This window comes from Mesoplodon mirus (genome assembly GCF_964341445.2).
Source record: "Mesoplodon mirus genome assembly, chromosome: 7".
NCBI classification, from domain to species: Eukaryota; Metazoa; Chordata; class Mammalia; order Artiodactyla; family Ziphiidae; genus Mesoplodon; species Mesoplodon mirus.
The window spans coordinates 14,522,641-14,549,654 of record NC_138983.1 but is presented as its reverse complement, the minus strand read 5'-3'; the positions used below and the strand labels follow the sequence as shown (position 1 = coordinate 14,549,654).

General features: G+C 41.8%; 1 protein-coding gene across 15 annotated transcripts in view; it reads right to left on the bottom strand.

Moving 5' to 3' along the window:
- Positions 1-27,014, bottom strand: part of AMBRA1 (autophagy and beclin 1 regulator 1) — a 178,277-nt gene that overhangs the window by 141,167 nt on the left and 10,096 nt on the right. For 3 of the 15 annotated variants that reach the window (XM_082627262.1, XM_082627264.1, XM_082627251.1), the window contains 7 exons: positions 13,870-13,930; positions 7,192-7,445; positions 6,757-6,815; positions 5,689-5,872; positions 4,874-5,046; positions 3,861-3,927; positions 1,856-3,309 (listed from right to left, as the gene is read on the bottom strand). In XM_082627262.1, coding sequence (XP_082483388.1) covers positions 1,856-3,309; positions 3,861-3,927; positions 4,874-5,046; positions 5,689-5,872; positions 6,757-6,815; positions 7,192-7,326 — 2,072 coding nt within the window. In that variant the 5' untranslated portion in view covers positions 7,327-7,445; positions 13,870-13,930. Of the gene's footprint in view, positions 1-1,855; positions 3,310-3,860; positions 3,928-4,873; positions 5,047-5,688; positions 5,873-6,756; positions 6,816-7,191; positions 7,446-13,869; positions 13,953-18,379; positions 18,725-18,746; positions 18,930-27,014 lie in introns of those variants that run through there. The other 12 variants (XM_082627260.1, XM_082627253.1, XM_082627254.1 and 9 more) reach the window with 9 other exon arrangements.

Genomic DNA, 27,014 nt, shown 5'->3' with positions numbered 1-27,014 from the left:
GCTAGAACACAGTAGTAGGCTCTCAGTAATTGGTATCTCTAATTATTATCAAACAACAGTTTTTAAACAACTCAGGTATTTCTCAGAACAGCAACACATGAAGAGGTCCTGCTAGAACAGAATGGACAGAGGCTGACCACAAACCCACGGATGCTAGTGAAACAGGCACTGGTAGGCTTTTAGAGCAATAACTGAAGATAGTCCTTTATTGCTACCTTTAATAAACTTTTTGAATGCCTACTATATGTCAGGCACCATGCTTGCTACGGTCTCACCTCTCTTGACAAAAAGGAAGAACAGAGTCTCATGCTCCTGATATGGGTCATTATGCAAGGCAAAGTATTCCAAAGCTGGGAATTTAGATGTTAATCCAGAACTGGCCTCAATCAAACGGGCAGAGTAACAATCTCAGGTACCTCGTCTATCTTTCATATCTGACCAAGTCTCCCTGTGTTCACGTTACTAACTGCCCTTAAGTAACTTCTTATTATCCTGAATTCATCATGCCCTTTCCTCCCTTAGCATGTGCTATACCCCCAAAATAAAAAGGTCTTTCCCTTTCCCAAATCCTACCCATCTTTCAAGACTTATTCTTGTAAAGACTTCTTTGATGATCCTTCCCTTTCTCTGAAATTAGACTACATTTACTCTCAGTACCATACAATGAAGCATTCGGCTCATTTACATTTTTTATGTAATTACATGTAAATAAGTCTTGCCTCTACAACAACACCGTATACTGCCAGTGGGCAAAGACCAGGTATTATACTTCTTTTGTACTCCTGACAGTGCCTAGCACAGTGCTAGAAAAAAATATATAATTCAACAAATACTTATTAACTGGGTAACTCTCTAAAGCATTCTCCCAAAATAACAAGTACATTATGTGCACAATCCATATTCCCACCCTTGCTAGAAGCTTATGTCAGAGAAATTTCAGTAGCTTCAACAGAGGATGTAATGCACAGCAATATGCTGTTTGGATCCAACAAGCATATTCTGGGAGTTGGTGATTATGCTAGATTTGACCTTTACAGAATTACAGAAAGAAGTCCCTAATAAATCAAGATAGATGCGCACACAGCCATACACGGAACATGTGGTGGGCGATCAACTACACCCACTCTGTTTCTTCCATGAAAGAGTTGCCTGGGATGACAATCCAAGTATGGAGAGGCCTTCCTTCTATGAATTTCTTCTTCTCCACCTCGAGGTGAATGTCCATCTGGAAGATCCACTCAAAGAATCTTAACTAAGCAACTAACTTGCTGTCCAAAAAACATATATCTCTAAAAAAAAAAACTTTTCCTTGACATATATATGTACTATTTTCTTTTCCTTTTGTCAAGTTGCAATGTTCCAAAAGATATGGTTTCAGAATTTGTCCAAAGCAACACAATCAAAGACCCAATACACTAATCTGTCCTAAGCAGGGTTCTCTTTTACTACTTTTTCCTAGTCTCTCTGGGACATCTTGTTGTTTCACAATAACCAGTCGTGCACATACAATCCTTGGAGAAGGCCAAAAAGCAGAGCAGAGGAAGTCAACGGTTTTACCTCCTCATGCCTCTCTAACCTCATCTACAATTCTCCTCCAAGGCTAAACGTCACATGAGCTTAGCCAGAAAAGGAGCAAGCCGAGTCACCTGACTCATACTGCCAGGCCTATCCTCTTTCCGCCACCAGAGCAAGATTTTCCAAGAAGATGCAATGGAAGCTAGGGAAATCAGAACCAGATGCATGATGCATGGATCCCAGACACTCCAGATCCAGCCACAACACCCACAGGACTGAAGGAAGAGATATCAGGAGGAAAGTAAGGGATACAGGAGAAGACAGGAAAGCATCTGCTCACCTCCTGAGTGAATCTTCCTCGGAGCTTTCCTCAGCCATATCCTGATGTAAGGCCTCCTGCGACACAGTTCCAGATCTGCTGGACTGGGTGTAAATTCGTTCCCAGTGGCCTGTCTCCTGGTTGAAGGCCACCCCCACAGTCCTCTCCTCCTGCGGGCTAGCAGAGCTGCTCAACTCCAGCCTGCTGGAGCTCGGCGTTTGGCCCTCAGTCCGCTCGAGAGGTGGTAACTGGCTGCCACTCGAGGGCATGCCCTCAAAGGTACTGGGGACCTGCCAGGAGGAGCTGGCTTCGCCAGAGGAGTAGTTAGGTGCGCTTCTTTCCCAGCGCAGGGTATCGTTGTTGAAGGTCAGGAGATTGTGGCAAGCGCGGCAGCGGTTCAGGTGGCCACGGGACAGGTTGGAGTTGTTCTCGCTGCTGTGCGGGGTGGGCTGATGGGAGGGGCCTGGCCTCTCGGATTCAATGTTATTGTTGAGCATTTCCTGGGCCTGTTGGGCCTGGGGCGCTTCCCCACTCAGGCTCTGGTCCAGCTCCTGAAGCCGGTCATACTCCAAAAAGAAGCGTCTCAGGTCACATTGAAGCTCATGGCGAATGCTGCCCGAGTTGTTTTGGCTGGAGCCAGTCCCTCCATCTGACTCAGCTGCCAACCCTGAAGCTGGAAAACCCCTCCCTTCTGTGGCTGAAGTGTACACAGATGCTTGAGAGCCACCTTCCTGCTGTCTCAGCACAGACAGCAAACTCACCGAAGAGGCACTGGTCCTGGGCGGGGGCATGGATTCCGCCTCAGAGCGGGAGTTCAGACTGAGCACTGTCCGGGTCCACTCAGATCCTGTCAGCCCGGGAGCGATTTCTCGGTGATACCTAGAAGGGTGGCTAGACAGAGGGCCTCCCAAAGAGCGACGGGTGGGACCCAGACTGAGGTTGCGGAGCGTGTTGCCGGCAGTGCTGCTCTGGACTGTACTGAAGGCAGACGGCCGGTTCAGGAGGCCCTGGTCCTGCTGCGCTGATGAGGCCTGCTCCGGGGGATGGAAGGGCTCGGTCTGTACAAAAGAAAAGGAAGGGGTAGTAGCCCTGGCAGGAGCAGGGGGGACACTGTCCTGGTGTGGCAAGAGGGAAGGAACTCGAGTGCCAGAGCAGCGGCTGCAAAGGCACAGGATCCCAAGGTGCTGGCAGCACTCGGCTGTGGGGTAACTGACCCGCTGTCGGAGCCGGATGTAAGCGGAAGTCCTGGGACGCTCCGTGGAGGGCTGAGGGGGAGGCGGTGGGGGTGAGGGGGTGGCAGAATCTTGCACTGTGCTTTGCTCTCCCACCTGGATGCCAGAGGAGCGGGAGGACAGCATGTGCAGGAAATTGTGGAGGAGAGGCGTCCGGCGCACTGGCTGTGACTGCAGGAGGGCACGCTGACGGTAATGCGATAATTCTGTTCCGTCTATGGGGATCTCTGGTTCGTCATCACCCTGCAACGTGGACCAAGGTGGGGCGGGGGCAGAGCCAGGTAGTTAGGTAGAACTTGCAGGTAAATCAAGAAAAACTACTGATAATCATCCAAGGAAAACCTTTCTAGAGAGGCAACAACTCCATCCTTGAAGTACTGAGAACTAACTGGTTCCAGATTCAGAATCGTCATATGGTATTAAATTATTCACTTCCAATTAGCAACACTTCTGAACGAGTACAGCTGGCAAACCAACTCTGTTACGAAAGGCATTTCCATGACATGGAGGCAGTAAGGCGAAGCAAAATGTCAACCAGCCAGAGGCACATGAATGACAAGTTATCCAACACGGCCTGGTTACTTCTACTGGGACGATCACTCAGGGGTTTCAGAATGGACTCCCCTGTCACGATATGGCTATAACTTTGAATACAGTCTGAAGCTAGTTTTGAATCTTGACTGGAAAGAAACACTTGGACATTGAAAATTGAAGTCCAATATAATCAGAATTAGAGCACTCGTTGAGAAAATAACCCACAGTTTAGACAGAGTTGAAACTGCTGACTAACTTACCTGCTGATTAGAGGGGTTAACAATTGCTGTGAGTAAGTAGTGTCCAAGAGGATCAAATCTCACCAGACTGAAAGCACAGAAGAGAGGGACAGAGACACAGAGAGAGAAATTATGTTAACCGAGAAGAGGAAACCTGTGAGAAAACGTCTGGAAATCATTACTGACAATTGTGGGATCACCGAGGTATCCACTTAATGCTACAGACTTCCAAAACTTTCAAACAGATTAAAATAATAAAGGTCACTACTTCTTACGTCCTCACACTTGCCAGAATAAGGGAATACGTATCACAAAAATAATTTCAAAAAACACCTGGGATTCCATCCCAGGAAGCAGCTGCTCATGTCTAAGAGCCCATCATAATCGTAAAGCAGAGAATGCTCCCATACTCTGCCACAGGTTCAGGTCTCCCCTCACACAGCAGCTACACTGGCAAGAAGCATGAGTGCTGGTGACAAGGAACAGTCTCAGCATCAAGTGACACAGCTGAGGCTAGAAAATTAGCTAATATCCAACTGCGATACCAAGAGGACCAAAGGAAAACAATGCATCGACTTTAATTCAGGCAATATGTGCGCTGATTTTGAAGGCTAAATATGTAAATATCTACTAGCAGATTGGACACATATCTACATCTCCACTTTCCATTGCCAGAAAACCAGGGATGAGCAATTTACCCACCAAGCTACCCACCACCTGAATACCTTTCAGGATTATAAAAAAAAAAAAAGGCTTTATACCAAACCAGATAGCTTTGAACCTAAAAAAGATTCTAACAGTCTACAGAGACCAGAAGATGAGGCCAATATGGAACAGCTGAAATGAACAATATGAACTGCTTCCTGGCTGATTAGCCAGATGCTTAAAAAGTAGGAAGAGCCATAGGGATAACACCCCGCCCTGAGCAGGGATAATACGGAGATAATAATCTGTCTCCTGAGGTGCAAGCACGGGTAAGTGCTCTCTGCCATGCTAACCCTATGCCAGACATTGCTGGTGGGCAGGGCACTCACCGGACCCGTTCCATCTCACTGGCTGTCTTCACCACGGCAAAGGGCTCCCGTCGACTCCAATCCCAGAAGTGGATCTCATTGGCAGTAGCAATCAGCAGGAGCTGAGCCGTAGGGTGGAAAGCCAGGGAGGCGATGGCATTGTTGCTATCTGTGAACCAGCTTTCACTGCCACCCTATGAATGAACAAATCCCAGACATTCTTAGGTTACAAGCTGCCAGCAGACTGAGATGTCAATTTCAAAAAAAAAAAAAAAAAAGGGGAGTCCATTTAACATAAAACGACTACTTGTAGGGCCTACTTTAAGAATGTCCTCTGAAAACGACGTACAAAACCAGTGATCTGGCAGTGTCACCGACTTTATCAGAAAAACATTAGTGTCAGCTCAGTTTTGTCATCTACAATCCGTAAGCAATGAGCACCCGCACAGCTCCTGTTTCTGTAGCCTGTGAAAACTCAAGCTTGGTGCATGACATGGTGCACGACTACCCACTAGCCAGTCACCAGGACAAGGGCACATTGCTTTGATGATCATGATCAGAATACAGTACAATCCTTGATCTAAAACAAGAGAAATCCATCCTGAAGACGTCTTAGAGTGTCCTGTACTATGTCACAATGGGCAGACAATTAAACAGGGTGTTCATCTCAGAATGGAGGGCTGTCGGCTAGACTCCCTATCAGTAAGTAGGCAATGAGTACTGAGTAAGTACTCAGATATAGTCCTAAGAACCTGGCTAGTCTCTCCTCCAGAGTTAAGAACCCAAGGGTAAACAAGTCTCTGCATTTAGAATACCAAAGAAAAGGAAACACTTACGTGTAAATCCCAAATCCTAACCTCCCCATCTAGGCAGCCAGAAGCAATAAGGCCTGAGATGGTGGGATGAAAAGTGACACACCATGGAGTGCGGCGGTGTCCAATCAGAGAGTGAACGCACTTGCCTGTCTTCACCTCCGTGATATAGATATTATGGTTTACATGGGTGGAGGCCAAGAGAGTCCTAGGGAATCAAAGAGGAGGAAGTAAATGTGAAGCACGTGGGAGGGCAATAAACTTTATCAGCTTTGGACAAAAATGAAAATTTTTGAAAATTTTATCATCCCAACATGATAAAAACTACAACTTGGGCATTACAACCAACAGAAACATTCTCATCTAAAAGCTTTTGGCTTCTCCATTCTGTCCCCAGATGACACATAACCCCTTCAGAGAATATTTTTTCCAGCAGGGAAAACTATCACAGTATTGGTGGCCTATTTCACACAGGCAAAGGATTCTTACTGAGAAACTTTCCAAGTTTTGATCCTCGACGTTCATAGACTCCTTTGCTTATTCCCATTATTTTTATGGTTAGCACTGCTCATCTACTTTCTTTCCCTTTCTGATAACACTGGCAAAGCTCTGTTCATTCAGTGCTTCAAAGAGCCTTTAGGGGGCTTCCCTGGTGGCGCAGTGGTTAAGAATCCGCCTGCCAATGCAGGGGACACGGGTTCGAGCCCTGGTCCGGGAAGATCCCACATGCCGCGGAGCAACTAAGCCCGTGTGCCATAACTACTGATTCTGCGCTCTAGAGCCCGCAAGCCACAACTACTGAGTCCGCGTGCCACAACTACTGAAGCCCGCGTGCCTAGAGCCTGTGCTCCACAACAAGAGAAGCCACCGCAATGAGAAGCCGGAGCACCATAACCAAGAGTAGCCCCCGCTCGCCACAACTAGAGAAAGCCCGCACGCAGCAAAGAAGACCCAATGCAGACAAAAATAAATAAATAAAATAAATTTTTTTAAAAAAAGGGATTTGACTTAGAAGATCAAGCTAGGCCAAATACACAGAAAGCAATACTGTCACAAGTCTCAGGTAAAGTTTAGGTAAGGACTTGGTGGTACCTGTCTGGGCTGAAGGCCAATAAAAAGGTAGAGCGTGGACTATCCGGCAGTTCTACTCTCTGAGAAACAAACAAACAAAAGTTAAAATACATTATTTATAAACTATGGCTCACTCTATCTCAAAAGCACCAAACCATTCTAGACTAGTATTTACAGTGTAAGCTTAAAAACTGGAGACAATGATCAAGCTACAAATTGAGAGATAAATCTAAATTACCTTCAGGAAAAATATCTAGCTCTAAAGAAAAATGATATTTCCAGCCCATTATGCTTCCAAATTTATTAAAACCTTCCCCCACAAAAAAACAAGTTAGATATATCAATTCTCCTACACAAAATAAATTGTACCCCAACTCTATGTCATTAACCCATTCTAAGGCCCCATTCTACCGTCACCCCTACAACTCCTATGTGAAAAACACCCATTTTTCTCACCTTGCCCTCCCATTTCATCCACCGGGTTTTATCTTCCACCAGCTCCTGCAGAAGTCGCTGAGCTCCAAAGGTCCGAGTGCCCCGTTCTCGCCCCCAGAGTATCCGGACAGCATTCTTCTCTGGAACAACCTTCATGGTCCTCAGTAGCCACTGTCACACCAGGCCCGGGAAGAGAAGGAGCGAGCAATAGCTCTACACGCTGAAGCAGCTAAAATGAGGCCATTCAGGTCCTTGTAAGTTGCCTTCATGGAAATCTAAGGTATAGACATTAATGTCAAAGAACATCTATTCTGCAGTCAGAGAGGGTCCCACTGCAAATACGATTCTAGCTCAAAGACGAAAGTACTGTTCTTTTCATATTTAATGACATCTTCTCAGAAAAGACCCTTCTCCCAGAACTTTTCTTCCAAGAATATTTCATCCTTAAATTCCTCCCATATCCTCCATAGCTCAGCCTTATATCTAAAGAACAGACCATTGTCTAAAGGAGTTATTCTTTTTATCAGGCAGTAAGAACTTTTTTACTAACCAAAAGGTCTAAAACCCTGTCAAAAACAAAACAAATCAAAACACAATATCTGCACTCTGGGGACTTCCCTGGCAGTCCAGTGGTTAGGACTCCGTGCTTCCAATGCAGGGGTCACAGGATCAATCCCTGGTCCAGGAACTAAAATCCTGCATGGCACATAGCACAGCCAAAAAAAAAAAAAAAAAAAAAAAAAAAAATCTGCACTCCCCACTCTTTGCCAAGCTGCTTCCCTAGTTGCTAGCTGTCCTCCTTATCACTTGGGCAGCCTCCAAACTAAAGGACATGTAACCTATTTTAAAAGGCTATTACTTAAGGTATGGTCCTTATGCAGCAGTTTCAATTCTATCTCCTACCTAAAAGCAAGTGCACAGAACCACTTCAAGGTACCTTTCTCATTCTCTTTTTCTCTTCCCCACTCAAGTTCCAGAATAGAGGATAAAGGAAAGAGAAGAAAAAATTTCAATTCCTTTTTCTCATCCACTGCAAGCCTTAACTGTATAAAACTGTCACAAAATAAACACAAATTCTACTAAAATGTCAAATAGCAGCAAAATATACACATGTGCAACAATTAAAGAATTGTGGTCCCTCCAAACAATGGAATATGCAGCCCAGTGAAATGGCATTTGAAAAGAATACGTATATAAACCTCATTCATTGCAACACTGTTTCTTCAACTATATATTGAAATAATTCAAATATACAGAAAAGTTGAAAACAGTAGAATAAATACCAACTACTCACCACTTAGACTCAAGAATTGCTAATATATTGTCAAATTTGCCTCATTTATCTCTATGGATAGAGATATATAAGGGTTGTTTTAATTTTCCTAAGAACCATTTCAGCAGGCATTGAGATACTCTAATCCTATATACCTCACTGTGCATCTAAGAATGAAGACATTTAACTTCATAACCACAATACCATTATCACACCCATTATCATTTGTGCCTTTAATACACCAAATACACCAAAAAGTGTCTTTTAAAAAATCCAGGGCTTCCCTGGTGGGGGAGTGGTTGAGAGTCCACCTGCCGATGAAGGGGACACGGGTTCGTGCCCCAGTCCGGGAAGACCCTACATGCCACAGAGCGGCTGGGCCCATGAGCCATGGCCGCTGAGCCTGCGCATCCAGAGCCTGTGCTCCGCAACGGGAGAGGCCACAACAGTGAGAGGCCCGCATACCGCAAAAAAAAAAAAAAAAAAAAAAAAATCCAGAACCCAATCAAGGTTCAAGCAACGAATTTGGATGTTATGTCTCTTTAGTCTCTCTTACTCTAGAATGGCCTCCAAGGTTTATTTTGGTTGGTTCTGTTTATGCTCATTTGTTTGTTTACAACACAAGCTTTTTAAAAAGACCAGGAGAGTTGACTTGTTGACTTTCAGTTGACAGTTACATCCTAGTTTTGTCTGATTATTTCCTCACAGTACCATTTAGCTTGCATCTCTATCCCTAATACTTCCTGTAAACACTGACTAGGTTTAGGTTAAGAGGCTTGGGCAAAAATGCTTCTCAGGTGATGCTACCTATGTACCTCATCTCATGATGCAGCACATCATATTCTCAGACTGTTCCACTTAGTGAGACCTGGTAAATTACATGATCATCTGGCAAAACATGATCACTTGGCTGAGTCTGTAACAGCCAGAGCTCTCTTTATAAAGGTATATTTCCCCCTTTACAACTACTGATCTGTGGCTAACGTTTGGCACCATGTGAATATGCTGTTCCTCTTCAACCTTTTGCTTAATCGTTTAGCAATCACTGATGGTTCCTTTTTAAATTATTTCATTTGGGAGCTGGAATACGTTGATTTTCCAATTCCATCATTATTTCTACATTTATTAGCTGACATTCTTCTGGAAAGAACTTTCCCTTAATAACTGAAGCAGAGTAAATGCTTAATTTTTTCCCTTTAATTACTACTTCTTATTGTTTGTAATAGCAAAAATAGGGCACAACCCAAGTCTCTAAAGGGGACTAAATGACTAATCTACAGTAAGGAAGATTCTCTGGGTACTGATAGCAAGAGATCTCCAAGATACATTGTTCAGAGGAGGAAAAAGCAAGGAGCAAAACAACGTATATAGTAAGGCTAACTTTTGAAAAAGAGGAGAAATTAAGGGTCACTTATTAGGGACTGAAGGGACAAGGTAAATGGAGACAAAGATAGAAGCTAGACTTCTCAGTGTTTTTGTTTTATGTCATTTTTATTTTTGAAATTACCTATTCAAAATTTATTTTTAAAATATTTAATAATGTGAAAAAATACATATTAAGTGAAAAAAACAGAATAGAAATTATATACACAGTATGATCCAAATTTTATTTTTTTTAAATCTTTACGAATAATGATAGAGGCACTTCCCTGGTGGCACAGTGATTAATAATCCACCTGCCAATGCAGGGGACACGGGTTCAAGCCCTGGTCTGGGAAAGATCCCACATGTTGCAAAGCAACCAAACCCGTGTGTCACAACTACTGAGTCTGCACTCTACAGCCCGTGAGCCACAACTACTGAGCCCGCATGCCACAACTACTGAGCCCACATGCCACAACTACTGAAGCCTGTGTGCCTAGAGCCCGTGCTCCGCAACAAGAGATGCCACCGCAATGAGAAGCCCGCACACCGCAACGAAGAGTAGCCCCTGCTCACCGCAACTAGAAAAAGCCCGCACGCAGCAATGAAGACCCAATGCAGCCAAAAATAAATAAAATAAATAAATAAATAAATAAATATTTTAAATCATAAAAAAAATGATAGAAGAGAAATATAAAAAGTATTAACCATGGTTCTTTTTGGGTGGCAGGATTATAAGTGACAATCATCAGAAAAGGCAGTGTTCTTTTCATTTTTTTAATTTAAAAAGTAAATGCTTATTGTAAAAAGTCAAACAATAATCAGCTCTTTACACTTCATGAAAGGCTGCAATCTAAAAAGTACACAACTAGATGCATCCAAATACAGAAGGAAAAATATTTATCACCTGTGCTGAAATGAGTTTTCTCCCTGGAATATTAAAATTTAAAAAGTCAGAAAGATTCTACAGAAAAACATAATTCCAAGTTCCTAGTCACATACAGCACAAAGTTCCCTAAAGATTGACTGAGGAACACTCTAGCCTGTATTCTTGTAGTACAGCTCTCATCCCCCAGTAGCCTACAATATAAATACTATGTACACACTGAATATGTCAACACAGTGCAGGCCAACCTCCTGCATAAACTAAGGATGAACTAACTGGAAAGAAATAATCTCCTTGGTGACCCTGACAACTCATGGTTTAAGACCAAAAGTCTGGAAGTGAAACTGCCACAAATCTAAATAATTACTAACCAGGAAGGTGGCAGAAATACAGTTCCCATCCATTCACCTTAACCCTTAACTGAGCCTATAATTTTTTTAGAGCCAATCATTCTTTTACCTAATATAGAGAAGTTCAGCAGAAATGTGTTTTGAGGGTTCCTTGACCTATAGTGCAACATTAAAAGTACTTTTAAACCATTTATAATCTTATAAAATGTGGTGAACACAGCAGCAGTCCAATTCCTAAAAAAAGTCTGACCTTCTGACCTCGTGTAACTCAAGAGGAAGAAAATATAGGTCACAAACATTGGATGATTCAGAAAACTGTGATGCAGTCTGAAGTTCCTACAGGAATCAGAAGGACGAGGGAAGAGCTGCTACAAATACCAGTTATCAAGAAAATTCAAAAACTAAAGCTCAGGATTACTGAAGAGCTTGTCTACCAATTCCCAGAGACCTAAACACACCAACAGTTCAAACAAGAGAAAGTCTGACTGATGGCAAGAAGTCAAAGGAACTAAAACAACTGCACAGTCTCTCTTTTGTCTGAAGAAAAAATATTTGCTCTGTTTCTTTAAAAGGATAAGGGGCCTTCTCCTGATACACTCCTTACAGCCACCTGAGAAGAAATTTTACTTTGTTCTCCATAAAGAACAAAAGGAGCTAAATCAAACTGCAGTCAGGCAGGCCTGTTGCTGAGGAGGAAGTGCCAGTCAAGTGTGTTTTTCATTCCTCTTTTTAAAAAGGAGGAAGAAACAAGTTTCCCAATCTGTCCCTTAAACCAGATTGGGACAAAGGGTGCCAAGAAGAGTCTTTGTGATACCATTACACAGGCCCCCGGAATCAATCCTCAATCACCAAAAGCCTTGTGCACGTACAACCAGAGGGCACGACTGGGATATGTACATAACACAAATATTATTTGTTATTCCACCCCATTTCTAACCACCCCCCCTCCATAATATGATGATCACTCTAAAAAGATGGGAAGATAACCACCTTGAAAGGTTTTCTCTGCTTAATTCTAGGACAAAATTATATTTAACGAGCACTAATAAAAGTCACCTAGAGATTATGCACAGCCCAGTGGAAACTAAAGTCAGACTTACAGGTTCTCCTTGCAATTTGATCACCTTATGCTAGCAATTTCACTCCAGCTTCAAGCAATATGACTTTGGACAAGTTATTTAACCTCTTTGAGACTTTTCTGCCCCCTTTGTAAATAGGAAGTGCAATATCTGCCTCATCGAGTTGTTGTGAGGCTCCAATAAGAAAAGTGTGGTGAAAAGAAAAAAAGAAAAAAAAAACACAAAAAGAAAAGTGTGGTGGGGCATTAAGACCACTGTTGTTATTCTTGTCATTATTATTGAATCCTCTTTGGGGTTCACCATGGTTTCCCTCAACAAACAATATGGCCAACTAAAACCTCTGAGACCTGAGATGCCATGATTCCCAAGAGTAGCAGATTCCTAAGAAACATTTCAAAGGCTGTTACCAGACAACAAAATAAAAAGTACTCAGGGAAAGTACTGTACTCATTTGTGTGGCAAAAATAATTAAATGAGATTTGGGCTATCTCTACATAAAAAGTGAATTAAAAAACAGAACCAACAACTTAGAGCTGTATCTGCAAAACCTGGCTAATAATTCACACCCCAAATCCTCCCTACCAATAGCATTCCAGGGGTGTGAATCAGAAAGTTATTAGGCCTGGAAGCACTGTTAAAATGCAGTCCAATGATCTCATTTATTTGAGTAACTGCATCTCTCTCCACTTCGCCATGCCCATGTAGGCAAAGTCTAAGAGTCAACTCAGCCATGTAATACCAATATATATCCCAAAATAGCATACAGGATTCAACCCAAGGTTAACTCTTTTTTTTGTTGTTTTTGCTTTTTCTTTTTTTGGCCGCACTACGTGGCATGCGGGATCTTAGTTCCCCAACCAGGGATCAAACCCGCTCCCCCTGCACTAGAAGCACGGAGTCTTAACTGATAGACCGCTCAGGGAAGTCCTGAGGGTTAACTCTTTAAAAGAAAAAAAAAAAATCCCTTAAATACTAAACCTAGGATCACCTGCATAAGTAGAGTTCTCCCAACAACTGGAAAATTAACTACAAAATGGCAGGCCTTTAATTAGAGGCCTAAAAGTGGCCCAGTACTCTTTAGAAACTCCATGTGGGTGGAAATACACAGGGTTTTCTACAGTTGGCAGCTCTGTTTTCATTAATAGGACTTTCTACAGGGCATTTCAGGACACTTCAAATGACACCATACATGATCCAAGTCCAAATATGTAAGCACCACAGCAGCAACCATCCCTGCCTCTATATAGCTCTTGCCTGACTCCTAGAGTAGACTGAACTTGGAGGGGAGCAGGGAATTTGGGACAAAGCATCACAAATCTAGAACTGTTATCAGGTAACAAATTCTGAAAGCAAACACACCTGGAAGCATAAAAACTTCAACTATTACCTGAGTTGTGTATCTATTGTATGCAGAGTACTAAAGGATATCCTAGGATATACCAAACTGCTAATTGTGGTTTAAGTCTAGATAGAGAAACTTTAAGTAATGTTTAATTTTTTTATCCATAATTTCTAAATAAGAGATAGTATAGTATAGTGATATATGGGTCTTGAAATCAGACTGGCGACTGAATCCCAGCTCTGTCATTTTCTTGGTACGGCTCTGTCATTTTCTTGGTACGGCTCTGTCATTTTCTTGGTACATGAAGGTTTCTTGGAACAGTTACTTAACCTCCCTGTACTCCAGTTTCATCATCGTAAAAGATAGTATGTATATGATAGGATTACCACAGGGATTAAAAGACTTACCAAATGAAAAGTGCTGGCTATTATATAATTCCAGTGCTTGTACCAAAATAATACCTTCATTCTATAATGAAGAATTACAGAATCTAATGAGAAAAAAAAATATTTAAGACCACAAAGTCCTATAAACAATCAGACTAATTAAAGACAAATTCTTCTAGGCAAAATGAGACTGTCCACCGCAAAGGTCTCCAAACCATTTCATATATAAAAAAAAAATCTTACCACTGTAACCTTTAAAAAAATAATAATAAAGTCTCGAGATAATGGTTAAAATAATAATAACTAACACTTGCATAGTCCTTTTCATTCCCACTGTTCTTAGCACTTTACATAAAGTAACTCATTTACAATCCTCAGGTACATGAGGCCCTAAGAGAACAAGTCACACTGTCAGTGCTCGATTCAGAATCCAAACCCAGGCAGTCTGGCTCCAGAGTCTACATACTTCATTACAACAGAAAACTCCCTAATGCCTGAGATAAAACCTCCTATGTGGTCTCTCTCCTATTTCATGTACTAGTCTCACATGTATTAGGCCCTCAACCAACGTTTCACTGTCTTACCGTATCAACTGGAAATCAGCTTGCTTTCTATTTTTAATGTTCATTTCCTCAAAGGTCAAGAAATTAAGGAATGATGCTGAGGGGAATTCCCTGGCAGTCCAATGGTCAAGACCCTGCGCTTTCACTGCCAAGGGCACGGGTTCAATCCCTGGTGGGGGATCTAAGATCCCACAGGCCCCATGGTGTGGCCAGAAAAAAAAAAATGATGCTGAGGAAAAATGAAAAAACTTCTCATTCCTTCCTTTACAGCAACTTATTTACATAGTTTTTGCAAGAAAAGGGGACTTCAAAACCTTTGACCAGAAATAACTCTGAATTTGATAAAGTGCCAAATAAGACTATATCATGAAATTCAGCTACTACGTGTTTATCCTACAAACCTACCAAATCCATCCAAATAAAAAAATTACCTATTAGGAAATAGAGATAGATGCCACAGTAATTTACTTTTGTACGGCAACCAGGATAGAACATAAATCTCAAAAAACACAGTCAACAAAGAATGTGACTGAACATACTCTGTCATGTCTGTGCATACCCCTTTGTCAAACATGAAATATGACATCAACACACCTGAGAAAAGAAAAAGGGGAGTCTTCAATGTAGAGCCTCATACCAACCCTTTCTTATCCACATGGCAGACACATATGCTAGTGACCTCCGTGCATTGCTAGAGTTAGGATTCTCCACAACTAACTTAGTCTAACTTAGGTTCTCTCCAAGGACAGTCTCCATCAATTCCTTCTACCCTACTCCCATTGCTGCTCTGCCCATCAAGAGATAAGAACATATTTTTCTCTCCCTGAATCTGGGCTGACCCTGTGACTTGCTCTGACCACAGAATATGGCAGAAGCGATGATGTGCCAGTTCCAGGACCGACAGCATCCACTTTCACTCCTGGAAGCCAACCACCAGGCTGCAAGGAAATTCAGGATGTCCCATTGGAGATACAGACCATATAGAGAGACCTGGATGATAAGACACTACTAGGAGAGGCCACATTGAAGGTGCCAGACCAATGAGTTGAAACCCTGTTGCTCTGTCTAACCCAGCCCAGTCACCAGCCGAAAGCAGACAAATGAGTGACTCCAACTGATGCGACACAGGGCAGAAGAACCAACCAGACAAACCCTGCCCGAATTCCTAACCCACAGGATCGTGAGAAACACATCATTGTCTCAAACCACAAATTTGGAGGTGGTGTGATACTGTGATTTATATAATAAGAAATACATAGTTGGTCTTAGTCCCCATTTTTGGCACAGAGCTCCTAAAACCCTTGTTCCTGAGTGATAGAAGTCTTTTGTCATTCATAAGGAGTCTCTTTTAAACTTATGCTAATAGGTGACTTAGGGAGGTACCCCTAGAAAGCCTCAGGATGGGGCTGGTCACCAGAAAGACCAAGTGATTAGAAGGTTGGAACTTTCAGTCCCACCCACTGACCTCTGGGAGAGGAAAGGGGACAGATGGGCCTGCAGATTAAGTGCTATAAAAACTATTGAAGGGACTTCCCTGGTAGCGCAGTGGATGGGACTCCTCGCTCCCAGTGCAGGGGACCCCTCGCTCCCAGTGCAGGGGACCCGGATTCGATCCCTGCTCGGGGAACTAGATCCCACATGCATGCCACAACTAAGAGTTTGCATGCCACGACTAAGGAGCCCACATGTCGCAACTAAGGAGCTGGCGAGCCACAACTAAGGAGCCCACCTCCCGCAACTGAGACCCAGTGCAACCAAATGAATAAATAAATGGATATAAAAAATACATACACACACACACACACACATACATACAAACATACATACATACTACTGTACAAGATCTGATGAGTTTCCAGGCTGGTGAACACATTCACAGCCCAGGAGGGTGATGCACCCCAGTTCCACAGGGACAGAGGCTCCTGTGCTTGGGACCCTTCCAGATCTTGCCCTATGTACTTCATTTGGCTGTTCATCTGAATCCTTTATAATAAACTGGTAAATATAAGTAAATATTTGAGTTCTGTGAGCTACTCTATCAAATTAGTCCAACCCAAAAAGGGGGTTGTGGGAACCTACCACCTATAGCCCAGAAGCACAGGTTACAACCTGGACTTGCAATCAGCATCTAAAGTTGAGGGGGTGCAGCTTTTTGGGACTGAGCCCTTAAACCTGTGGGATCAGACGCTATCTCCAGGTAGAGAGTGTCAGAACTGAGTTAAATTTGTAGGATACCCGGTCAGTGTCTGCTGAGAATTGGAGAAATGCTTGCCAGTTTTGGAAAAAAAAAACCCACACATCAGAGGTGGTTTTTGTACAGCAACATATAACTAAAACACTACTACCTAATACCCAGTGTACGTAATGCCTTGTTAGGACTTTATCTTCCTCACTAGACTGCAAGCTCTGTGAGGGCGAAAATCACGTCTGTCCTAGTCCAGTACCTACTTTAGTGCCTAACATAGAAGAGAATGAATATGTCTGTATATTTATATCCAACTGTGAGGAAAGCCCAAAACAAACACCAAACTCTCATAAATAGCAACACCTAGGTGAAAAAAAACGTGGTCAGTTATAGGTACTGCTGTTGTTTCAAGGTCATAAATTAGATTTCTACGAGTCAAATATCTCCAAAAAGAGAAAACTTTGTACCATTAACTAATCTCAACAAGTCATTTCATTATGTACATGTCATTAATCAAGACAAGGCCAGGCAACAGAGTATGAACAGGGCAAATCCATCCCTACCACTACTAAGGGGGAGGGGGGCCTAAACCTAAAAAAATACATATACAGAGATGACAGGAGTCTTTTGTACTTTTTATACTCATATGACAATGCTTCTTTATACTCATATTTGAAACACAAAATATTTAGAACAAAATACAGAAGCAGTGGATTTTCTGAGAGCAAGGTTGGGAATATGGGATATTCTATCTTCCGAGCTTGAGAGTGCTGGATATAAAAGTGATGTGATTTAATGGGTAAAGATAAGGCTAATAGGTAAGAAGCTTCAATGACAGATTCCTACCACTGAGGTGTTATATAATCTTGAACAAATCACACTCCACATATAAAAACTGAAAGTAACAACACCCTCTCTTTCTACCTTAAAGGAATAATATCCTTGGAGTATCTTAGGAGTCGCAAAAAGTTCAAGGCAGGATTACAACTTTTCTAAGTAAAAGCCAAATTAGGAACCAACAGTAATCAGAATAAACAATAAATGGGACTTCACACAAAGAAGTCCGGCACATGCAGCTCTAAGAGAAAGTGCAAAGGAAACTACGGTGGCTATGAAGCAGAATCAGAGAGTACCTCTAATTAATCACCCGACAAACTAAAAGCAAATAATTTGATGGAATCAAGACCTATACAATCAAAATTATACACAGCCCCTTTATAAGCAGCCAAAGACCAGAAATAAAATGTTAATAGAACCTGCACCTGTACTGTAGACATGCACAGCATTTATGTTCAGAATTACAAATACTCTAAAATACAATTGGTCTGCCTCTAGAAAGTTAGGCTAAAAGATAATAGTGAATCAAGTACCTGTAAAAGGTTGTCAGCCCAAATTTACCAAGAGATAAGCAAGCAATGTAACCTCTCTTTCTCATATCTATCTTTTTCTCATACACTCCCCAGGGCGTTTTTTATATATAAACTCAGTGTAAGGAAGACCACTACAGGGTATATCACAAATAAGCTAACAACTTTCCAAAATGCTTTGAAGATATAAAACTAAATAAATTCTAGTGACTGTAATTATAATGAAGGGGAGGAAAAAAACACCAGCTTTTCTGCTATAGATTTTGCTGACTACCACTTCCTAAAGTAACTCACAATGATATAACCTAATGTCTGCAACATAGTAAAGTTTACGCTCAAGAACAAAGTATGATCAAAGCTAGAAACAGAAAGCCGTAAGACCCAAATTTGAGGCTGACAATCTTCCATACTCTCACTTACCTCAGAAGAATGAAGAGAAAAGAAACGAAGCTTCACCTGCAAACTCTTCTGGGGAAAACAGTGAGCTGAGAACCCCTGAAAACTCAAGGAAGAACACAGAGGAAACCACTGAACCAAAAAGAAATTGAAGCTCAATTTTTGAGTGCCAAGCTGTCAACAGAATCAGGACCAGGAAGGCTACTGGAAGTGCACAAAAATGGCAAGAGATTTCCTACTAGCAAGCAAAAAAGAAAGAAAGAAAGAAAAAAGAGTAGCTTTTGATGGAAGAAATTTCACAGAAACAAGAACAGCTTAACCCCAGAAGTGGGAACTGACCCCAGCTGCCTCAGGCAAACAGGCCTAATGGCTTTGGCAACAACATACCTTTCATCCACCAACAACATTAGGAGGCTGAAGTAGAGCCGATTTCAAATCACGAAGGATCACATCTTTCTGTTTTCTGCGTAGTCTTTGGGAAAAAGAGTCCAGCTCTCCTCCCTGGAGTACCACACTGCCCCCAGTAGTTCCTGGAAACTCCTGGAGCCACAGCAACAGTACTGTAAAAAGCTTTGAGAACATTAAGCCAGGTATCCTCACAAGCCCAGACAGGTAAGATTACTCACCAGACAAATAAGAACATTTAAACCTGGAAGAGGTTAAGAAATTCATCTAGGTTTGCAAGATGAGTCAGTGGGCAAAGCAGGATTTGAATTCAGGCTTTTCCTTCAGATAGTATCAGAGCTTGACTCTCAGTCCTTGGCTCAGCAGATACTGTGTTCAGTGTTCTCCAATGTTAGAGTCAGCCCAGGTCAGGTTCTTGGCTGACTAGAATAGGGAAAGGAAAAATCTCCCTCAAGGCTTCAGGAAAAGGAGAAGTCAAATTATTAAATGCAGAGCTCTTATGCTGAAAGGTCCAGATGCCCTTCTACCTTGCCAATCACATTTCTCAGCCAATCAAAATAAGGCACTGGATTTTAAGAACCTAGCCATTTTAAGCTCTGACTAGAAGTTGGATTGTATTTCCCCTACTTCCCAAATAAAAAACACTTAAGGGGGACTGGAAAGATGCAAAAGCAATAACAGACAGCCAGCAAGTGTTTACTATGTACTCAGCACTATTCTAGGCACTGAGGATACTACAGCGAATGAGAACATACCTGCCCTCAAGGAGCTTATGTGATTATTTATGTAATTAAAAAAATGATGACACTTTCAAGTACTGATAAATGTTAGGAAGAAAATAGGAAAAGCAATGTTTTGGGGGGGGATAGATTAAAGGAAGGAAATCAACAGTTCAGAATCACTTTCTAGTTTTCTATGACTATGAGCCTGAGAAAATATGAATAACTCAGGAGAAACTTTAAAATATTTTCATACAAACTAATACTACAATAAATATAATCCAACATCACTTCCTATTTTTAAATAATTATATATAAGACTAAATTTGAAATAGCATTCAAAGAAAGTATTCTTATCAAAAGTTACAGCAATCTTAACGCCTTACAAGTACATGGCAGTAAGATAGCAATATTTATCCAATCATCCACCAACTGATAAAGACAAGCCCAGTGGCAGAATATAACACATATACTTAAAGCAATACTTTTATCAAACATTCACTGAATATGTGCTACATACCTGACAGTGCTAAGCACTTTTCCACACATTATCTCATTTACTTCTCACAGCAACACTATGAAGATAAGTACTATCATTATCCCCATTTACAAATCACAAAACTGAGGCTTAGAGAGGTTAAATGGTTTGTCCATGTGGAGGAGAGATTCAAAGTCAATTCAGATGGGACTTCCCTGGCAGTCCAGTGGTTAAGACTTTGCCTCCAATGCAGGGGGAGCAGGTTCGATCCCTGGTCAGGGAGCTAAGATCCCACATGCCTCAGGGCCAAAAAAACCAAAACATAAAACAGAAGCAATATTGTAACAAATTCAATAAAGACTTAAGAAAAAAGAAAAAATCAGATGCCAAAGTGCATACTCTAACCACTACACTATATTGTTTCTACAGAACAAGCACTAAACCTCAGATACAGAAAAAAACCCTTTTCGTGTCCTCACACCTAGGTCAAAATTACAAAGAGTTAATTCAGGAGACAGAAAGAGAAGAAATAAATCTGAATGAATCTGAGTCAGAACACAGTGCTATAACCTTAGGCAAATTCCACAGTACCCATGACTCAACCTCCCTATCTATAAAGGAGTTAACCACACCAGTGCTAACCATTACTTGCCTCCTGGTAGGTTGTGAGTGTTAATTATTATTTGTAATAAATACACACATCATCAGTTGAAAGAAACAAGGAAAACTACAGTGTTATTATTATTGCCTTGTTGCTAGCGCAAAACACCAAAAATCAACATAAGTAAGTTATGTACACCAAGAACGTAGGGTTTGAATATGTACTTTGAAAGGCAATCATATAATAAGTTGTTTTACCTCTAATTTTTCCCCCCCTTTTTTTTTAATTTAAAAAAGCAATACAGGGACTTCCCTGTTTAGTTCAGTGGTAAAGAATCCGTCCTGCGATGCAGGGGACGTGGGTTCGATCCCCGGTCGGGGAACTAAGATCCCACATGCTGCGGGGCAACTAAGCCCTCGCGCCAAACTACTGAGCTTGCACACCTCAACGCGATAGCCCACGTGCCGCAAACTACAGAGCCCACACACTCTGGAGCGTGCACGCCACAACTACAGAGCCCATGTGCTACAACTAGAGAGAGAAAACCTGCACTCCACAACTAGAGAGAAGCTCTCATGCTGCAAGGAAGAACCCATGCGCCACAACGACAAAAAAGACCCCACATGTCTTAACGAAGGTCCCCCGTGCCGCAACTAAGACCCAATACAGCCAATAAATAAATAAGTAAGTAAAGTGGGGTGGGGGGAGCAATACAGGAATTTCCCTGGAGGTCCAGTGGTTAAGACTCCAAGCTCCGAATGCAGGGGGCACGGGCTCGATCCCTGATTGGGGAACCAAGATCCCACATGTGGCACAGCATAGCCCAAAAAAAAGCAACATATACCACACAGCATTTATCCCAGAGAACGCATGTTCGCACAAAAAAAAGGTACACAAGGGGCTTCCCTGGTGGCGCAGTGGTTGAGAGTCCGCCTGCCGATACAGGAGACATGGGTTCGTACCCCGGTCTGGGAAGATCCCACATGCCGCGGAGCGGCTGGGCCCGTAAGCCATGGCCACGGAGCCTGTGCTCCGCAACGGGAGAGGCCACAGCAGTGAGAGGCCCGCGTACCGCCAAAAAAAAAAAAAAAAAAAAAGGTACACAAATGTCCACAGCATCTCTATCAGTAATAGTCAAGAACTGGGAAAAAAACTCAGATGTTCTTCAATGGGCAAGTGATTAAACAAACTGAAGTATATCCAAACCATGGAATACTACTCAGCAATTAAAAAGAAAGGGGCACTGGGACCTCTCTGGTGGTCCAGCGGTTAAGACTCTGCACTCTCAATGCAGGGGGCACAGGTTCCATCCCTGGTCAGGGAACTAGATCCTGCATGCTGCAACTAAAGACCCGCACAGCCAAATAAATAAATAAGTAAATAAATATTTTTTTAAAAAAGAAAGGAGCACTATTGATTCATGCAATTTGGATGACTCTCCAGGGAATTACATTGATTGAAAAAGGCCAATCCAAAAGGTTACATACTGGGAATTCCCTGGCGGTCCAGTGTTTAGCACTCAGCACTTTCACTGCCTGGGCTGGATTCAATCCTTGGTCGGGGAACTAAGATCGCATAACCAGCAGTGCAGCCAAAAAAAATTTTTTTTTAACTAAGAAAAAGAAAAAAAGGTTACACACTATATGATTTTATTCACATAACATTCTTTTTTTTAATTAATTAATTAATTAATTTTATTTTTGGCTGCGTTGGGTCTTCGTTGCTGCATGGGGGCTTTCTCTTGTTGCAGCGAGCGGGGGCTACTCTTTGTTGCAGTGCGCGGACTTCTCACTGCGGTGACTTCTCTTGTTGCAGAGCACGGGCTCTAGGCACACGGGCTTCAGTAGTTGTGGCACATGGCTCAGTAGTTGTGGCTCCCGGGCTCTAGAGCACAGGCTCAGTCGTTGTGGCGCATGGGCTTAGCTGCTCCACGGCATGTGGGATCTTCCCGGACAAGGGATCGAACCCATGTCCCCTGTAATGGCAGGCAGATTCTTAACTGCTGCACCCCCAGGGAAATCCCACGTAACATTCTTGAAATGACACGTTGCCAGGGACAGATAGGGCCGGGGGAGTGGGAGATGGGCCATCTCCCCCAGAGGGTATTTTCCCTTGATCATCTGCACAAAAAATTTATTGCAACTTTATCCACTGCACTATCAGATCATTATGATTTGCTTGCGGGGGGAGCAGCAGTGGCTATAAAATGGCATCAGGAGAGATCCTGTGGGATGGAAATGTTCTGTATCTTGACTGTGTCAATGGCAATACCCAGGTTGTGACAGTATTCTATGGTTCTGTAAGATGTTACCATTGGGGGAAACTGGGTAAAGGACACACAGGATCTCTCACTATTATTTCTTACAACTGCATGTAAACCTACAATAACCTGTAAACAAAAAGTTTAATCAGAAATGAAGGCAACACATGCCTCTTGTAACAAGTAAAACAATAGTCTGTGGTCAATATCTTTCCCTACCCATCCCATTCCCTCCCTCTTGAGATAACCATGCAAACTCACTGCTCATACAAACACGCATGGATTTAATACTTTTTGTTTACTGTATCAAAATGGGATCATACATACTACACATTACCCTGCAGCCTACCTTCTTCACCTATCACTATATCATAGAGAGCTAAAAAAAAAAAAAATTTTTTTAAGTGCTAAGCAGGATGGCAGGTATAGAAAATTTTCTGACTAGTGCAAATGTGACAAATGTTTACCGTGCTAATGTGCCATAGCTGAGCCAGGTGCATTCAGTGAGAGCACAATATACAAGTAGCATTCTAAAGAGATCTGCAAAAATGCAAGGTCTTCAGCAGCTCTTCGAGGATCCCATCCCCCTCTCTGCCTCCTCCATGGAACCATCCCGGGGGCCCATGGAGGAAGAAATGCTAAATGATTTCTTTTCAGCAGAAAACTGCAAGGGGGGATAATTCTCCAACATACTGAAGCCACAGCAAACAAACTTCCCTGAAAATGTATTCCTCCTTCAAGCAGAAGTGCAAAATATATTGTTGACAACATTTAAGACATCCATTTGTAAAACAGCAACTACCACGATTAAGCTCTTAATGTATCTCTAGAGCGCCCTCCTACCCCACTACCATTTTACAGACCAAAACCTGGCTTGATGTGAAATTACTTGCCCATGATCAAACAGCCAGCAGGTGGTAAAGCTGGCATTCAAAGGTACAAGACAAGTGTTTTTTCCACTTTATCAGGTTTTTCTATAATATCACATGTCAACAGAAGAGATTCAATAAGTGTAATACGTGTATTTAGGCAGAATCCATTTTCTAAATGTCTGCTGACTCTGATTCAACCTTTTTTTCCATTTAGCACGTCTGAGGGGACTATACTATGTGCCAGGACCTATCATAGGTGACAGTGAAAGAGAGGTAAAAACAAACAAACAAAACACAGAAAAGGCCTCCAACCTCAAAGACCTTTCAAACTGCAACTGCAATATACTGTAACTATAACTGCCATATTGATATGTGGCGAGTGTTACCCTCAAGGAAGTACAAAGTGCTGTGGGTTTGAAGAATCCAGCTCTCCTCCCGAAATCAAGTGTCATTAGCTTCCTTACAATTGTTCTTAGTTTCAATTCCACTCATATTCTACAAGTCACATATTTCTCTTCGTGATCTCTGGCAAAAGGTCTGCAATGTCCTTCTATACAAAACACTGCCCCAGACATGCTCAATTAGTATGAACAGAAGCTGCCAGCTCAAATCAGCAGAAAGCTCCTTAATGCTGTAATTTTTTGAAATTTTGGCAATGAAAAGAAATTAACCTTTTTGGTGAAATCATGGATGTGCAGAGTTAAAAGTGACTTAGACAACATTTTGAACATAGGGACTTAAAAAGGTAAAAATTCACTTGTCCATTGTTACAAGACTCACTAAGGGCAGCTCTCAGACAAAAGCCCAAGTCTCTCAACTCATTGTATGGAGTTCCTTTCCACTCCTGCTTCTTTAAGTCCAATGAAAAACTTAGTGATGTTCAAGTTTTCTCATTTCATCAATGATAGATGCATTCATGAATCATGTGCAGTTTAAAGATGAACTTTATCAAAAACAGACATGCTAAGCATGATGAGATACATATATACAGAGGTAAAGGACTGCCTATCCTTGATAAGGCAGAAGCTCTTCAGGCATTTGGGAAGGCAATGTTAATACACTAAAAAATTGCCATCATCAACATCATCATCATCTTAGCAATAGCTAGTATTGGGGGGGATATGACTATGAGCCAGGCACTCACAGTATTTACATGATATTTCTTATCCTTACAACTCTTGAAAGATAGGTGTTGTATTGTACACTGGTGCACACCAGGTTTAAAGAAGAATCCCCAAATTCCACAGCTACCCAGGGGCTGGGCTAGAATTTAAACTCTAGAGTCCATGCTCTTTTCCCACTATCCTATGCTCCCTAAGAACAGAATAACTGCACTGCACATATGGCTGTGACATCAAGTCACTTCAAACTCTGACATAATTTCCTGATCGGCAGTTATGTAATTAGCCATCTTTTCAATCTTCAGGTTGTCTTAACTAATTTCTTTCATGATTCCACAGTGGTCTTCCATGTTTTCTTCCTTTCCTTTTTTTGTTTTTATAGAGGCAAAACCCTTTTTCCAAATGAAATCTTATGTGAAAACACTAAAATATAAAAGAGATCAAAGTTGAGCAGCTCTGTTTCCTTTTTTTGTTTTTATAGAAGCAAAACCCTTTTTCCAAATGAAATCTTATGTGAAAACACTAAAATATAAAAGAGATCAAAGTTGAGCTGCTCTGGTTTAAGCAGATTGGGAGAACCAAAGCTCTTCCTCACTCTCATGGACATCCCTTAGGCACCTCCAAAGAATACACTAGCTTAATACAGAAGGCTGCCTTCTCCATCTCAGCTTTGCCACTCACCATCTGTAAGAGGACCAGTAGACCTCAAAGCACGATTCTGATAACAGACCTGAGACCCCTCATGAGGGATCACTTTGTCTTATCCTTTACAACAGAGATACCACCATCCACTTCATAGGTTTGTTATTAACATTACATGGAGGAACAAATATAAACTTCCCGGCACATGGTAAGTATTGGCAAGTTGGCTCCCCACTCTTTTATCCTGCAGAGGTAGCAGTTGTTGCCAATTCAAGAAAGCTCAATAAAATATACTTGATGGTTATCTTCAGTAGCAAAGAAGTAAACAAGTAAATGCTCCCACAGCTCAACTAAAATAAACAAACCTAACAAACCCTTCATTAAAGGTACCAGTGGTAATACCCCCTCCCAGCTTAGTTTCCCAGTCAGTCAATGACCCATGGATCTCAAAGCACAATGTTGATAATGGACCTGAGATCCCTTATGAGTTACCATAATGCAGACCGCAAGTGTCAGGTGAATGAGTTAATGTTGTTCTGAGCACCTTAAATTTGGCACTTCCTGAGCTGACCATTTAAATTGGCTACTTAATATTGCATTTAATGAGTATTTTTATGTTCATGTTCTACAACAGAATCTAATGTTCATTTGCCCATCTTCTGGCTTCTATTTCTCCAGGCATTACAAACCAAAAATATGCTGATGTCATGTGCACCTTCACCCAAGCAACTTTAACCTGGCCCTTCCTAAACTAGTCATTAAGAATCTATTAACCAAAAAAAAAAAAAGAATCTATTACCTTAGTCTGTTACTGATAATGTGTTCCATTTTCTATATGTGTAACAGGAGACTAAATCCATTTTCACAGGAAAGAGGTTCTCAGTCTTAATCTAAGCTCAACCAACAACTCTCAAATTATCAACTTTATGGAAACTGCAGGTATTGGCTTTGACCCCCTACAGTTTAGGAAGAATTATAACAATAATACATCATACAGCCATGAAAAGACTCATTTACAATAAAGAACACATCCCTAAGCATTCAACTTGGGAGCCAAGAAGATTCAGAATGCTAATCTATTTTACCAGGAGACCTTGAGCAATTCACCTACTCTCTAATGATTATTTCTTCATAAGGAAAATGAAAATATACTCATTAAAATGCCAGGGATACTGCCTGATTAACCATCAAACAACTATTTCCTGCGGTTACCAGGGACCTCGGGAAGTCATCTTTGTAATCTCCCTCATTTCTTAAGAAGTGCACACCTAAATCAACAAAGTCTTTGGGAAAGATATTTCACAACCTTCCTTGGTAACATTCCAGTATCTTGTAGTCAGGAAGTTCTTTCTAATTTGTAATCTATATCTTTTCCGTTGCAGTTAAAACACATTCCCTCTTGTCTTCTCCACTATGGAAAGAAAACATCTGCTTAACACCACCTGAACAATACCCCTTCAAGACACTATAAAATATAGGAAACCTATTTCAAACAGCTTCATGTAAATGCCACATGGCTTTCAGTGGGTCACCTAGACAAAGAACGTGATTCAGAGT